This window comes from Lepidochelys olivacea (assembly GCF_965140295.1).
Source record: "Lepidochelys olivacea isolate rLepOli2 genome assembly, chromosome: 2".
Taxonomy (NCBI): Eukaryota; Metazoa; Chordata; order Testudines; family Cheloniidae; genus Lepidochelys; species Lepidochelys olivacea.
The window spans coordinates 182,296,467-182,311,266 of NC_140412.1; the positions used below are offsets into that span (position 1 = coordinate 182,296,467).

At 39.8% G+C, this 14,800-nt stretch overlaps 1 protein-coding gene across 2 annotated transcripts in view; it reads left to right on the forward strand.

Moving 5' to 3' along the window:
* The window catches only part of DPY19L1 (dpy-19 like C-mannosyltransferase 1), a 91,611-nt gene that overhangs the window by 59,340 nt on the left and 17,471 nt on the right, over nt 1–14,800 (forward strand). For both annotated transcript variants that reach the window (XM_084619551.1, XM_084619552.1), the window contains 5 exons: nt 4,070–4,171; nt 5,008–5,079; nt 5,847–5,896; nt 8,784–8,808; nt 10,474–10,593. In XM_084619551.1, coding sequence (XP_084475677.1) covers nt 4,070–4,171; nt 5,008–5,079; nt 5,847–5,896; nt 8,784–8,808; nt 10,474–10,593 — 369 coding nt within the window. The remainder of the gene's footprint in view (nt 1–4,069; nt 4,172–5,007; nt 5,080–5,846; nt 5,897–8,783; nt 8,809–10,473; nt 10,594–14,800) is intronic.

Consider the following 14,800-nt stretch of genomic DNA (forward strand, 5'->3'; position numbering starts at 1 on the left):
CTGTTAATTTTTGGTAAGCCAATGTAATGTTCCAAGAAATTGAGTTAGCATGGAAAAGTGAAATTTTGTTCAGCTCTTAGCTGACCACTATTCTTGTAGGACTATGCATTTGCTAAGTAAAACTTTGACACATGGCAAACAACTTAGTAAAACTGTCTTCGGAGTTTTAAAAAATTTTAGTGACTTATTTTTAAAGACCTATTCATGCTTTATGGGAAACCCTGGGAAACACTGAATTTATAAATTTTACATTTAGATGACATTGTTCTGCATTGCTACTTTATCATTAAGGGGTTTTGCATGAAAACAGAATCTAAACATTTACATTTTATCTATTTGGCATGTTTTGATCAGAAGCATTGAAGAAGGAAAACAGAACAATGCTGTAATAAATATTACTGTAATACAGTAAAATAATCAACAAGTAACAAATTGGCAAATGTTATCCAGAACTAGAATAAATTGTTAACAATACAAAGAAGAGAGATGATAGTAAGATCTTCAAAAATAATGTTGAAGTTTTGGTTAAGATAATTGTTTCTATTTTGCTTTATTATTCTTTATTATATTATATATTTGGTATTGTATTGTCATGAGATTTCTAGGATTACTTGCACAGAAGTGAGAGAGGAATTATCACTCCAGGGTTTCATGATTTCCATAGCTATCCTCCAGGCATTTGGTACAGAAGCTGATTTAAATGATAGGTTACAAACCACAGTCAGTAGTTCTGCAATTTCACATTTGAGTTCCTTCAGAACTCTTGGGTGAATACCAGCTGGTCCTGGTGTTTAGTTTATCAGTTTGTTCCAAAACCTCTTCTAATGGCCCCTCAATCTGCAACAGTGCCTCAGATTTGTCACCTAAAAAGAATGGCTTGTGTTTGGGAATTTCCTTCATATCCTCAGCCATGAAGACCAATGCAAAGAATTCATTTAGTTTCTCTGCAATGGTCTTATCGTCCTTGAGTGCTCCTTTAGCACCTCAATCATCCAGTGGCCCCACGAGTTGTTTAGCAGGCTTCCTGATTCTGATGTACTCAAAAAATTTTTTGCTATTACTTTTTGAGTCTTTGGCTAACTTTTCTTCAAATTCTTTCTTGGCCTTCCTAATTATATTTTTACACTTCATTTGTCAGAGTTTATGCTCCTCTCTATTTTCCTCAGTAGGATTTAACTTCCACTTTTTACAGGATGCCTTTTTGTCTCTCACTGCTTCTTTTACTTCATTGTTTAACCACGATGGCACTTTTTTGGTTCTCTTACTGTGTTCTTTAATTTGGGGTATACATTTAAGTTGAGCCTCTATTATGTTGTCTTTAAAAAGTTTCCATGCAGCTTGCAGGGATTGCACTTTTGGCACTGCACCTTTTAATTTTTGTTGAGCTAGTTTTCTCATTTTTATGTAGTCCCCCTTTCTGAAATTAAATGCTACAGTGTTGGGCTGCTGTGGTGTTTTCCCTGCCACAAGGATGTTAAATTTAATTACATTATGGTCACTATTACCAAGCGGTCCAGCTGTATTCACCTCTTGGACCACATCCTGTGCTGCACTTAGGACTAAATCAAGAATTGCCTCTCCTCTTGTGGGTTCTAGGACTAGCTGCTTCAAGAAGCAGTCATGTAAGGTGTCAACAAGCTTTATTTCTACATCCCGTCCTGAGGTGACATGTACCCAGTCAATATGGGGATAGTTGAAATCCTGCATTATTATTGAATTTTAAAATTTTTATAGCCTCTTTAATCTCCCTGAGCATTTCACAGTCATTATCAATGTCCTGGTCAGGTTGTCGGTAATATATCCCTACAGCTATATTCTTATTATTAGAGCATGGAATTACTATTCATAGAGATTCTATGGTTCAGTTTGGTTCATTTAAGATTTTTATTTCATTTGATTCTACGCTTCCTTTCATATATAGTGCCATTCCCCCACCAGCACGACCTGTTCTGTCCTTCCGATATATTTTGTACCCTGGCATTACTGCGTCCCATTGATTATCCTCATTCCACCAAGTTTCTGTGATGCCTATTATATCAATATCCTCATTTAATACAAGGCACTCTAGTTCACCCATCTTATCATTTAGACTTCTAGCATTTGTATATAAGCACTTTAAAAACTTGTCAATTTTTAGCTGTCTGCCGTTACATGATGTGATTGAATGAGACTCTTTTCCATTTGATTGTTTCTCCTCAGATCCTACCCGTATTTTATCATCTTCCATCCTCTCCTCTTTACCAGGATACAGAGAATCACCATTAATAGATCCTCCCCTAAGGAATGCCTCTGTCCAAGCCACGTGCTCCTCCGCACCTGCTGGCTTTCCCCCAGCCCTTAGTTTAAAAACTGCTCTATGACCTTTTTAATTTTAAGTGCCAGTATTTTGGTTTAGGTGGAGCCCCTCGTTCCTGTATAGGCTTCCCCTTTCCCAAAAGTTTCCCAAGTTTCTAATAAATTTAAACCCCTCCTCCCTACGCCATTGTCTCAACCACACATTGAGACCCTGCAGTTCGGCCTGTCAAACTGGCCCTGCGCATGGAACTGGAAACATTTCAGAAAATGCTACTATGGAGGTCCTGGACTTCAATCTCTTACCTAGCAGCCTAAATTTGGCCTCCAGGACCTCTCTCCTATCCTTCCCTATTTCATTGGTACCTACGTGTACCATGACCACCAGCTCCTCCCTGGCACTACACATAAGTCTATCTAGATATCTTGAGCAATCTGCAACCTATGCACTAGTTGGGCAAGTCACCATGTGGTTCTCCTGGTCATCACAAACCCAGCTAACTATGTTTCTAATGATTGAATCCCCCGTAACTATTACCTGTGACTTCCTAATAACTGGAGTTCCCTCCCCCAGAGAGGTATCCTCAGTGCAAGAAGGTACCACATCATCATCTGGAAGGAGGGTCCCAACTATGGGACCATTTTCCTCTGTCATGTTGGATGTTCTCCTTCGCTGCAGCTTTCATCCTCTTCAATACACAGGGGCTGTCAGACCGGGGGTGGGACCATTCTACTGTGTCCCAGAAAGTCTCATCTATGTACCTCGGTGTCCCTTAGCTCCTCTAGTTCAGTTACTCTGATCTCCAAAGCTCGTACATGGTCTCTGGGGGCCAGGAGCTTCTTGCACCGAATGCACGCATACGCCATCTGCCCATAGGGCAGGCAATCATACATGCTGCATTGGGTGCAATAAACTGGATAGCTCCCACTCTGTTGCTGGACTTCTGCCTGCATTCTCTTTTTACTCCTGCAACTCGTTCCTTTGTTAATGTTTTGTTTTTATTAGGAGGTGTTTTTGGCTTTAAGTTTAAAGAATGTTAAGTGTCTCTCGCCCTTCCTCACACTTCCTCCTCAAAACTCCTCTGTTAGCTGCTCCTATTCCCTAGCTCCTCTGGTTACTTAGGAGCAGGCTTTTTAAAACCTTGGTCTTCCTGAGTAGCCCTACCCTCTGGTTAAGGGTTGATAGGTGCTAAAGGGCTTAGGGATCAAAGCCTCTTTAAGAAGCTCTCAGCCTTGCCACTAGGTTCAGCAAATGGTCCCCCAAACAAACATACCATGTGGTATATTTCAGCCAAGCAACAAGCACACCACAAACACACACACTACAGATAACAAACCTACCCCAAACATCATGTAATTGTCCTTCCTTCACCTGGAGAACTCCCTTGCAAAGCTCCCCTGTTAGCCGCTGCTGTTTGCTAGCTAGATATTCCAAGATGTTCCCAAAGTTCATGGGTATTAGATGGGGACAGAAGATAGGAAGCATGCATCCCCTAAGTATGAATATGCAAAGTTCTTTATGAACCACAGTTACTTGGTAATCAACTTTTTTCTTGTAATCTTCTGCTGTATGTATTTTGGCAAACCTAACAATTTTGTACCTGAAAATCTCATTTAATCTATCCAAATAATGACTTGGTGCATTTACGCTTGTACTATAAATAAAGGGTTTTTGTTGAACTAAATTGAAAAATGTTTAACGAAAAAAGAACTTTGTTACAGCATATGAGATCAATTTCTTATTTACTGATGGTTTTTGCTTTATATTTCTTACCAGGCTCATATAAGTAACCTGCTAAAATCAAAATTTATTGGCTACAAGGATTTTGACACATTAATGTACACCTGTGCTGCAGAGTTTGACTTCATGGAAAAAGAGGTAACTTATTGAAAATTGATTTACAAAAGAGGTAACTCGTTTATATTTTACCTCAACTGTGATTGCTTCTGCCAACAAATCTGAGGGTCCAATGAAAGTGTTTGTGTGTGTGTTTGTTTTTAAGTCCACTTAACTTCATTGTAGATTTTCGTGAGGGTAGAAATAGAAACAGTATGATTTCAGACTTGAAAGCTCTTAGATTTGGATGAGAGAGTAAGTACTGTATAAGGAGAGATTCTTTAAATTTTGTAATACTGCTTGTTTTATATAATTAGAACTACGTAACAAAAATGTTGAGGGGACAAAAAGTAGGTGAGAACCATATCTTGAGGTCCAATGTCTTGTGGTTTGTCTGTGCAGAGAATCACTTTGGCTGGATGAGTAAAAATGCTTTTAGGGCCAGTAAACTTGTCTTGGCGCAATCATAAATTATGAATGCTAAAAAATGAATTGGTGAGTGTTTGAGATGATCCACTGTTTAGTTCTAGTCTTATGACCGATAACTAAAGAAAATAAGCTGGAGATAAGATTGAAGCCTCCAGAAAGATTCTAAAGGCAATTGTAAAATGGAAAAGAACTTTATGTAATGTTAATGTCTAGCCTTACTTAAACATAGGGGGACTAATTTATAAATGCTGTATCAGTATTAATTTGGTAGCTAGATAGGGCTTGATGTCTTGTATCTCCTTTCAGCTCACCTCGTTTTTGCTATATGTTGAAATTTAAATCTACCCTCAGGAAAAATATTTCAGGACTAAAGCATGGTAGCTTTCAAAGTGAGACTGGTAGTAAATAAAACTAAATTTGAAGGAAATAAAAATTTCTTTGCATTTCAGACTCCAATAAGATACACAAAGACGCTACTACTTCCCATTGTTCTTGTGGTTTTTGGAGTAATCATCATGAAGGTAAGTTATTCATTTAGTGAGTTAACTATTTCCTCTTTTGGTGGTGTACTGAAAAGGGCAGTACATTCATCCAAATAAGGAAGAGCTAGGTAAATTACAGTAGAAATGATAGCCAGATTTTTTTTGGAAGAAATGGTGTACCATCTTCTGTATGATATAATCCACTGACCCAATCCTACACCACCTGGAGTGAATTCCAAAACTTCCATTTTGCCTTATAAAAATCATGCCTGTAAAAACAGCCATTTAAAAATTAATGGGTAGTTTTAAACGTTTAATATACATTTAGGACTAATTTGCTCTCCCTTATGTACCCCTTTTATTTTGGGGGCTTGTAGGACCTTTGTAGTTGCTTGGGGCCAGAGTTATTCCTAATTATCCTGTTCAACTTGAATATTTTTATTCTAAACAATTTAAAAATGAAATTTTATTAAAAATATACTGTAGTTTTATTTTGCACGTATTCTGTACCTGATTGACAGACTATATAACTAACTGTTTTTTGTTATTGTATATTGCATTATGTGTAAAACATTGCAGTTTAATCTACTCAGGAACAGACAGGCTAGATGCAGGCTGCTTGTCTAGTAAGAATTCTTTGTTGGCATGTGTATCTAAAACATATTGAATGAAAACTGCCTTTACTAATGTTTTAACCGTACCATCTCAAGCCCTCTTAATTTAATTTTAGAATTTTAAAATGTTCAGAAATGCTTTAGAATGATGCTAATTTGTCCATATTTTGTTAACTTTCATTGTGTTCACAGGCAATTAAATATACTGTGTGGGTTTTATCTCAGAAAGACCTCTGTGAAAGGTAAGTATTGCCTTTAAGATGTTAAACTTAATGATGATCTTCGAGTGGCTCTGCATATTCCCTCTTATAGGTATTGTGGTGCCTAATGGTAGAACCTTCTCCCAGTAGTGTCCACTAGTGTCCCTTCTACCTCTTCCCCCACCCCCCACATCTCTGAGGGCGAGGCCATGTAGGGATGCACAGCGCCCTCTATCACTTCAGTTCCTTCCAACCATGTGCCTGGATGAAAATGAACCTTTCCGGTCCCTTCAGATCTGGCATTTTACTCCATGTGTTTATTGTGAGTTATTTAGTGATTTGTATAGGTAAGTAGTTAATTTGTTAGTATCTTGGTTCCAGGTTATGGTGGAACTGAAGAGGATAAAGCCAAGAATGGAGAGGTGTGTTTCATGCCCTGCTGTTTTCCCAGCATCAGACATTAGGTGTCTGAAGTACCTGGGAGAGAGCCATTCTCCTTCTGGGTGTTCCATCTGCCAGACTTTTACACTCTGAGATTGCCAGGAGAGGCAGAATAGATTCCAGGTGCTTCTCCGTGAGGCTAAGCCCTGTGGACCTGGACAGTGATTGGATCTAGGGTCCAAGAGGCCAGTTTTGTCTCCTGTGACTTCCATCAAAGCAGTTGAAGGGTTCCAGGAAGTCAGAACCAATATTGGGTCTGGCTTTGGTTCCCACTGCTTCATCCATCAGGCCCTCAGAACCGCCTGTGTCAGAACCTAGGATCATGCTTTCAGTTCTGGGTGTCTTGGTTCCAAAGAGGGAAGAGGTCTACAGAAAAGATGGACACTGTTAGCAGTGCCGGATGATTTGCCTCATCATCAGATCCATCTGATTCCAACAGAGTCTCTGGCTCCAAAATCAGTCTGTTCCGGTCTCAGCTTCAGGATCCAAAAGGATGGATTTGAGGATTGTGTCAGATTCGTCCCATTTAAGTGTTTGGGCCTGGCCTTAGTCCCAGTTCCAGGTCCATTTTCAGTTCCAAAGAATACTTTGGTGGTGGTAGCTGATGTGTATTGTACAGCAGTGGTTCTCAAAGCTGGTCAACCGCTTGTTCAGGGAAAGCCCCTGGCGGGCCGGACTGGTTTGTCTACCTGCCACGTCCGCAGGTTGGGCCGATTGTGGCTCCCACTGGCCGCGGTTCGACGCTCCAGGCCAATGGTGCTGCACCCCATTTTATGGCCTTGCCTTTAGAACGTGTTCAGAAACACTGAGCGGTGCAGCGGAAGGTGGTGTTGGAGGAGATGAGAGAGCACTCTAAGGGACACTGCTTGGAGAAGGTTTTACCGCTAGCTGGCCTAATACCAGTAAGTGTGAATATGCAGAGCCATCTCAAAGAGCTGTGGTTACCAGTAAGTAGCCTTCATTTTTGCTACAAAAGAAATGTTAGGATTCTTTCTTTTCATTTGAATTGATATATGTCAGATACTTTAGATCCAAAATAGCATATTGACATGTTTTTGGACAGCTGTTTGCTATTCACTAAATGGAACTGGTTTTCCCTTCACTGTATAGCATTCAAAAATATTATTTGTATTTGTGCTTATTGATAAGTTAAATTACCATAGTTTGTTTGTTTGCTGTACAATCTTAGGCTAATATTTCTACTCCTTTGCCCTTCCCTTTCTCTCCTGCAAATAGTGAATGTAAACATCATCTTCATCCTTCCTTCTGGAGTATCAGGTTCAAGTTAGAAACCCCAGGATATTTGGGTTTAATCTGTAGGAAGTGCTCCTATAAAATGTTCATCGTATTTCCTAAACTGTCTTCATTTATGGTTGGATGGTTCTCCTGTGATCTGGCTCTCAGAATAAAGAATGAGCAGCATCTACAGATACAAACTTCCCCTGCTGAAGAGCTTCTTAACACAAAGTCCTTTTCTGATCGCAAAATATGAACCTTTGTTCTGTCAGCGTCTGCACTCTTAACTTTCTCTTCTGGATAGATAATAAATTTAACATGGGGTTGAGAGGATAGTCAAATCCTCATTTTTTGTTGTGTTGCTGAAACGCTTTGGAGTGCTTCTTAAAGTACTGAGTGCCTGGTGTTTCGCTCCAAAGGAGTCATTGTCTTCCTATCCAGAACCAAGATTAATAATCTATGTCTATTACTATCTGCTCTTTTCCATTAAATCCATTTTGGAACCGTATTTGATACTAACGTATGACAGTGGTGAATTGGGCAACGAGATTTTTGTCACTTCATCCTACACATTCAGCTACACTGAGAGTTTTTGTCTTTTTTCCATAGATCATTACTGGGACTTGTTTGCTCATGTGGTCTTTATCAGATTTTTAACAAATATGAAACTCATGAGCTTGAGGATTTTTTTCTCACAAGTATCCTGCAAGAACATTAGGCATACGTGCATCAGTTTATGGAAACAGATTTACAATAATTCAATAGCAAAGTTAAGGTTCTCTGGAAGTATCTTTTTTAAGGTCTCAACAAGCTTCATAAGTTGCTGTAACAACGTTTCGTTTACACGGTTTCCTCCTAAGGAGCCAGAAACCATGCATGTCATAACTAAGTAAATAGTTGACTTGTTTTAACAATACATAGTAGGACATGTTCTGTGTATTTATCTTTTGATAGGGAGTTTCTAGCTCTGTGTCCAAATAGCTAATCTGCTGTAAAGATTGTTTGTAGAAGTAATTAAAGTATTAAAGCACATTTTCAGCATTGGAGATACGCCAAAACATAAATATGGGACAAAGATATTTATCCAACTTGTAAAGAGCTTTGAAATCTGTGGCTGAAAAGGGCTATATAAGTGATGTATATATTTATCAGATTATTTCATAAATGAAACTAGTGCACTTCTATAGGACATATTAATGATTCTGTGCTATGAACAAATAATGTATTTGTGGGGTATTTCTTTTTTATCCAGAGAGGATCATTTTAACCATGGTGAGGTAAGACTTTCATCTTTATGATTTCATGTGTGACTCCTTAATTTGAATAAGTACTGGTACATTTTTAATATAATTTAAATGAGAATTATCTTTTTATGATGTTTCTCAAAAGTTTATTTTTTTTGGTCTATTTCCCTACTCCTTGGTTAGTGTCACCAGAATAACTTCTTTAAAATAACAAATACAAAAGACCTCCTATTTGTAATGGGGAAAAATATTATGCTTTATTTTAATGATATAAATAGAATATCCTGGATTCCAACTTCCATTTTTTTCTTGACGTATTTGAAGACTATGTGTCTATAGTCTTGTTTGTAGGCTTAACTACCACACACAAATCCTATTACTTTACTTTCTGCTCTTTGTCAGTTACGCCTAATATTTTATTAATGCAAGTAATTCAGTTTTTCAGTATTTGGTTGATTTTGTTATTCTTAAGTGATGGCTTTTCTTTGAGGGTTTTTTCCATTTTAAGTTCAAAAAGTCAGCCCCACTTAATATGACATCTGTGTGATGATGGGTGGAGCCATCAAAGTTTAGGTAGACAGGCTTATATCCCATCTTGGCATTCAAATCCCTAAATTCAAATTCGTTTGTCCAGGAGGCCAATTGAAAGACTAGGTTAAAATGAGGGGTAAGATCACTAGAAATTAAGCATTCACTCAGTGCAATTTGCACTCAAGAAGCCTAGACTGAAGTGCAAAATCCTTCCATATTTACTACAGTTAGAAAACTAATTGGAATCTAGGGGCTAGCATGTAGAAAATAGCTTCCAATAAGCCTACGCCCCTTAGACAATTGCTTCCAATTTGGAGGAAGGAATCTCTTTCAATGCAAAAAAAAAAAAAAAAAGGGGGGGGGGGAGTGGAAGGGGGAAGCTTCCTAAAGAGCTGCCTGGCATCCAATTATTTATTTTTCCTGATTTATTTAGGGACACTGTGCTGTTTTGCTCTTTAGAAACATCTTAATTCATCCAAAAATATTTAAATGATTCAAATAGGTAGAGATATTGATTGGAGTGGCTGCATTTTTATCACAAGTTCTCCTCAGGTAATGTGTGTCTGAGGTTAGCTGTGTCGAGAGATAAGAGTCTGGCACTGGTACTCTGAGTTGAACTTACTGATATTTGATTTTAAGAGTATCAGAGCACTATGTTACAAATAACTGGCCTTGTCACTAGATGCACAATTTAGTAATGGTGACAACTGTATTTGTCACATCTTTCATCTCTGGATCACTAATTATTTTAGATATGTTAATAAATAACCGTCTCTTCCAGCCTGTGAGGTAGGAGACGGCCATGCAGGGAATATTGCATCTATCATTGCCTGCCTGCCTGCCTGCCTGCCTTCCTTGTAGCTTGCCCTCCTGATTATCCAGCCATCTCTCCAGCTAGCCCTTCTATGCTGCTTTTCCTCTTTCCTTTCTCCTTTGTACCCGCATATAAGCATACTTAAAACAAAAAACCTCAATCCTCAGGGAGGACGAGTAACAAAACCTACTTCTGCATTGCTGTTGCTTAAATTTGGAAGATTCTTTTACTTTGGCAGTACATAAAAACTCTTATTTAAGTTTTGCATTTTTCAAAATGTATTTTGAATATTAAATGAAAATGTATCAAAATGTTAGCTTATGCTTTTGTATATGTTTTTTTTTGTTTGGCAGCTGGTATACCATGCATTGCAGCTATTGGCATATACTGTACTTGGTATTTTAATTATGAGACTGAAACTGTTTCTGACACCTCACTTATGCGTTATGGCTTCCTTGATTTGTTCAAAACAGGTAAGATGTTATTTAACGCTGCAATTCTCTCAACCCTTAATGTTACCGTAACACATTGTTCTCTGAACTGTTATCCAAAATTATATAAACTGCTCTATTGTTCATAACTGCTGAATCTTTTAACTGTAATATTTATTAGTTAAAAGGAAAACACAAGTTAATTTTAAAAAATCAGCATTCCACTTATAGTATTAAAATTAAAACAAACACTTGGAATTGTGTAACTACAGCATAAGTCTGTCTTATTGTGCCTTGTACTGAGCTTAGTTATAGGACAGCACGTGTTACATTTTGTTTTTAAGTATACATTTAATTGCTAGTGCTGGTTTTGTATCACTCTAATTTTATCAGAAATTAATGTTGGTGTATAATCACATTCCATTTTTCCCTGTTAGATTCATTGTCTACATATCAATTCTCAGTGGAAGTTTAGTTTTAGATAGGCTTGAATGTTGAAAGCATATTCTTGCTTTGAAGTTGAACTGGGATGCAAAACAAAGATAAGATTTTTCTAGTTTTAAATCACCTATAATGGAAAAGCAGACCAGATTTCTCCAGATGTGGAATATTTGTTGGAACTGGCTATTCATACAAGTATTCTACATTTTTGAAGGGTGATCCTCACACCCAAAATACAGATTGAGTCTTTAGAACCACAGCTAAATATCTGTTAAATGCATTCTGCCTGATTGTCATTATGTACAGTACACACAGTACTGTAGTATACAACAATATTGTTTTTAAAGGTGTGGTCTAGCAATTTCCAGTGTACACCCTGTTTTCACTTGCTTATAACTTTGCCAAATTTTAACTGTTGAGATGAAATCTTCCATGCCCGAGTGTCTGTCTCAGGCTGAGTTTTGAAAATTTTCGACCAAAAGAGTTCAGCTGTTTACAAGAAAAAGGCTAGCGGAAAATACATTTTGCCCATGTTTAAAAATTCTGGCAAGTTGTAGCACCGCCATGCATTGAAGCAGGGTATTGAAACGTGTCCATTTTGGGGCAGAGTTTGGGGATAAGCCTTTGTATCGGGGATAAGCCTTTTGCCATCTGTCACTGAGGGGCTGCCGCTGCACCCTATCTTCAAGTATGCGCTGCCACACCCAGTCTCAGTTAAGGAGATTTATTCTTTTATAACAAAGGTTAACAAACAAACAGAAGGCAGTCTTGAGTCAATACCTGGTCCACAGACTTCAGGGCCACCCCTTCCAGGGGTCTCTGGCTCTCTAGTTCCTGGCAACTTCTTTGCCTCCTCCAGCTCCTCTTGTTGCTGCAGCTATTGGGTTGCTCCTTAGATTTTTAGCAGCAAATCTCCAAAGATTTCATCTTCACTGAGCATGCTTGAGCCTCTGTCAGTTCTTTGTGCTGACCAGAGTGCACACTCCCTCCCTCACAACTCGTGTGTGTGACTGGACTGCACGTGTGCCATTTCCACAGAACAACTAGACATGCCCCAGCTCCTCAAAGCTTCTGTATGTAACAGGATTGCACATACGCCAGCCCCACAGAGTGACAGAATATATTTCAGTGCGTGGTAGCAGGGGCAAAGCCAGACTTTCCCAGTAATGGCTGCTCCCAGTGCTCTGGGCTGGGCACTGGAACTAAGAATGGAGTGTCTGTGCACCTGTCCTATCAATGACCCCCTGTGGGCACTCAGGCAGTGTGGAGAAGGAAGCTGGTCTGATTCAAATGCAGAAGGGACAAAAGCCGGACTGGGGGTGGAAAGGAATAGGAGTCTGGGACTAAGGGTGGTGGAGGAAGAGCAACTATGACTGGGGGTTGGAAGGGAGAGACTGGGACTAAACCTTTGTGTGTGGCGGGGGGGTAATGGGCAGAGGTGATGGATCTGAAAAAGTGTTGGGGTGGAGGGGGAGAACTGGAATTTGCTGGGTGAAGAAACTGGGACTTGGATGTGAACCCTGAGTAATAGAGACAGGGACTAGGATAGACAAAGCGAATAGGACTAGAGCAAGGAGGTGGGGTGGGAAAGGGAAAGGTTGGAGCAGATAGGGCAGGAAAAGCATCAAGCTTGAGGGAAACAGGTAGAAGAGTCTGTGCCCATTAAAGCGCACACACTTCCAGAGCCTGGAATGGAACCCAAGTTTCCTGAATCTCACCATTCCACTGCTGTAAGCAAATCTATGTGAAACGTACTGGCAAAGTGTGTATCTCCTCCCGCTCTAGTGCTGGTCTACATAGTGATTAACAACCTAACTATTTTTATCAGTTCCTCTCTTAGCTTAAGGGCCAGAGGTCTGTGTAGTGGATCTACATGTTCCAACCCTGCTGATGAACCACGTGGGTGTCAGTATGGTATCACATTTGGAATATTTTTCAGTTTGTTTTTTTTAGGAAACCTAGGAAATTAAACAGTAAAAACTGTTAAAAGAACATAATTCAGGTTTCAAAGTCAGTCGCTCCATTAGGAAGTGCCAGTATTAAGGTTACTTATAATTTTAATTCAGCCCCATTGTGCACATGCATTATGATAGTCTTTTCTTTTTTGAGTGATTACGCATGTCCATTCCACTTCAGGTGCGTGCGTGTCCAGTGCAGTTGTCAGAGATTTTTTCCCTCAGCAGTGCCTGTCAGGGCAGCACAGGTGGCTTCTGTTCCCTCATGCTGCTGTGCAATGGTATAAAGGGCGGCGCCATGCCCAACCCCATGAGACTTCTTACCATCTATGACGGTTGTTGGAGAGTGTGGTCTTACTATCACAAGTCTTTTCCTTGTTTTAGTAGTTTATAGTGTTAGGTAGTTATAGAATTACCTATTCTTGGGTACTGCTACCTCAGCCGGGGCATGACTCAGTCACTGGGTTTTAAGCCCTGCCATTCCAGTGAGTGACCCACACTCCAGTTGTCTGAAGTGTCTTGGGAAGACTTAGGTCCATGTTTTGGTGCCTACCTTGCAGGGATTTTGAGCCAAGGAGGACAGGGAGGCCAAGTTTCTGCTGATGGAGATAGCCCTACATTCATCCTCGGAGCCGTCTCGCTCATAGTGGGTACCAAACACATCTGCATGCATCAGAAGTGCTTCTCGTCATCTTGCTAATTCTTGGGTCCATACTCCTTCTCCAGTACCGAGAAAGAGTCACAGGAAGATGGCATCTAATATCAACAGGGCTGGTGCCAGAGTCAATGGTCTTGCCTGAGCAGATGACTGCTTTGGAGAGTGCAGCGTCTCAGCGTCTCGAGATGATGCCAAGTTTGAACATGTGGTCCTTCAATCTGAGGGTGGGATCGGAGTCTTCCTGAAATGAAATGCACATGTGCAATCGCTCAAAGAAGAAACAAGTTACTAACCTGTTCCATAACTGTTGTTCTTCGAGATGTGTTGAATGTGTCCGTTCCACCACCAGCCCTTCTGTATCGGAGTCTGACTGGTAAGGACTTGGGGAGAGTTTGGAGCAGTTCCACACTTTATACCATCATGCAGCAGCATGAGAGTAGCAGAGGGCATGTGTGCCACCCCAACAGATACCGCTGAGGGAAAAATCTCTAACAGCTGTGCACTGGGCATGCATGCAGCTGAAGTGGAATGGGCATGTGCCACACATCTCAAAGAACAACAGTTATGGAAGAGGTTAGTAAATGTTCCTTATTATGTGACCACTTTTTGTGTTCTTTCCCTTCCTGCATTCCCTTTCCTTGTTCCTTAAACAGGATAGATCTGTTCTGGGGGTTGTGTAGAAAAGGAGGTTGTTGTCTGTAAGACCCTTGCCTTGTTTGTTGCCGAAGTTGGAAGGTGTGTAGTAAGAGTCAAGGAAGATAAAAGATGATCTCATGATTACCAGTTTCATGGAGCCCTGGAGAATTGGCTTCTTTTCTTGCCTCTCTCACAGAGTTCCCATGTGATGCTGGGCAAGTCACATAAATCATATTTTTCACAGGTGGTCACTAATTGTGTCTTTATTTTCTGGGTGCCTGTCTTGATATCCTGGGGTCTGATTTGCTTAACTGCTGCACACTTTCAGCTGGAACTGAAGTTGGTGGGAGCTGTGATATGAACATAGAAAGTGTTATATAATGCTAAGTACCCTGAAAAACTAGGTCCTTGTCTCAAATTGGGCACCCAAAATGAGTGCAAAGTTTTGATCTTAATCTCTCTGTGCCTCTGTTCTGCATCTGTAAAGTGCACTGGCAACATAAGTTTTTTTAAGTTTTTTTGTGAGTAATAGTATTTTAACAAAACTTCCATTAAGATT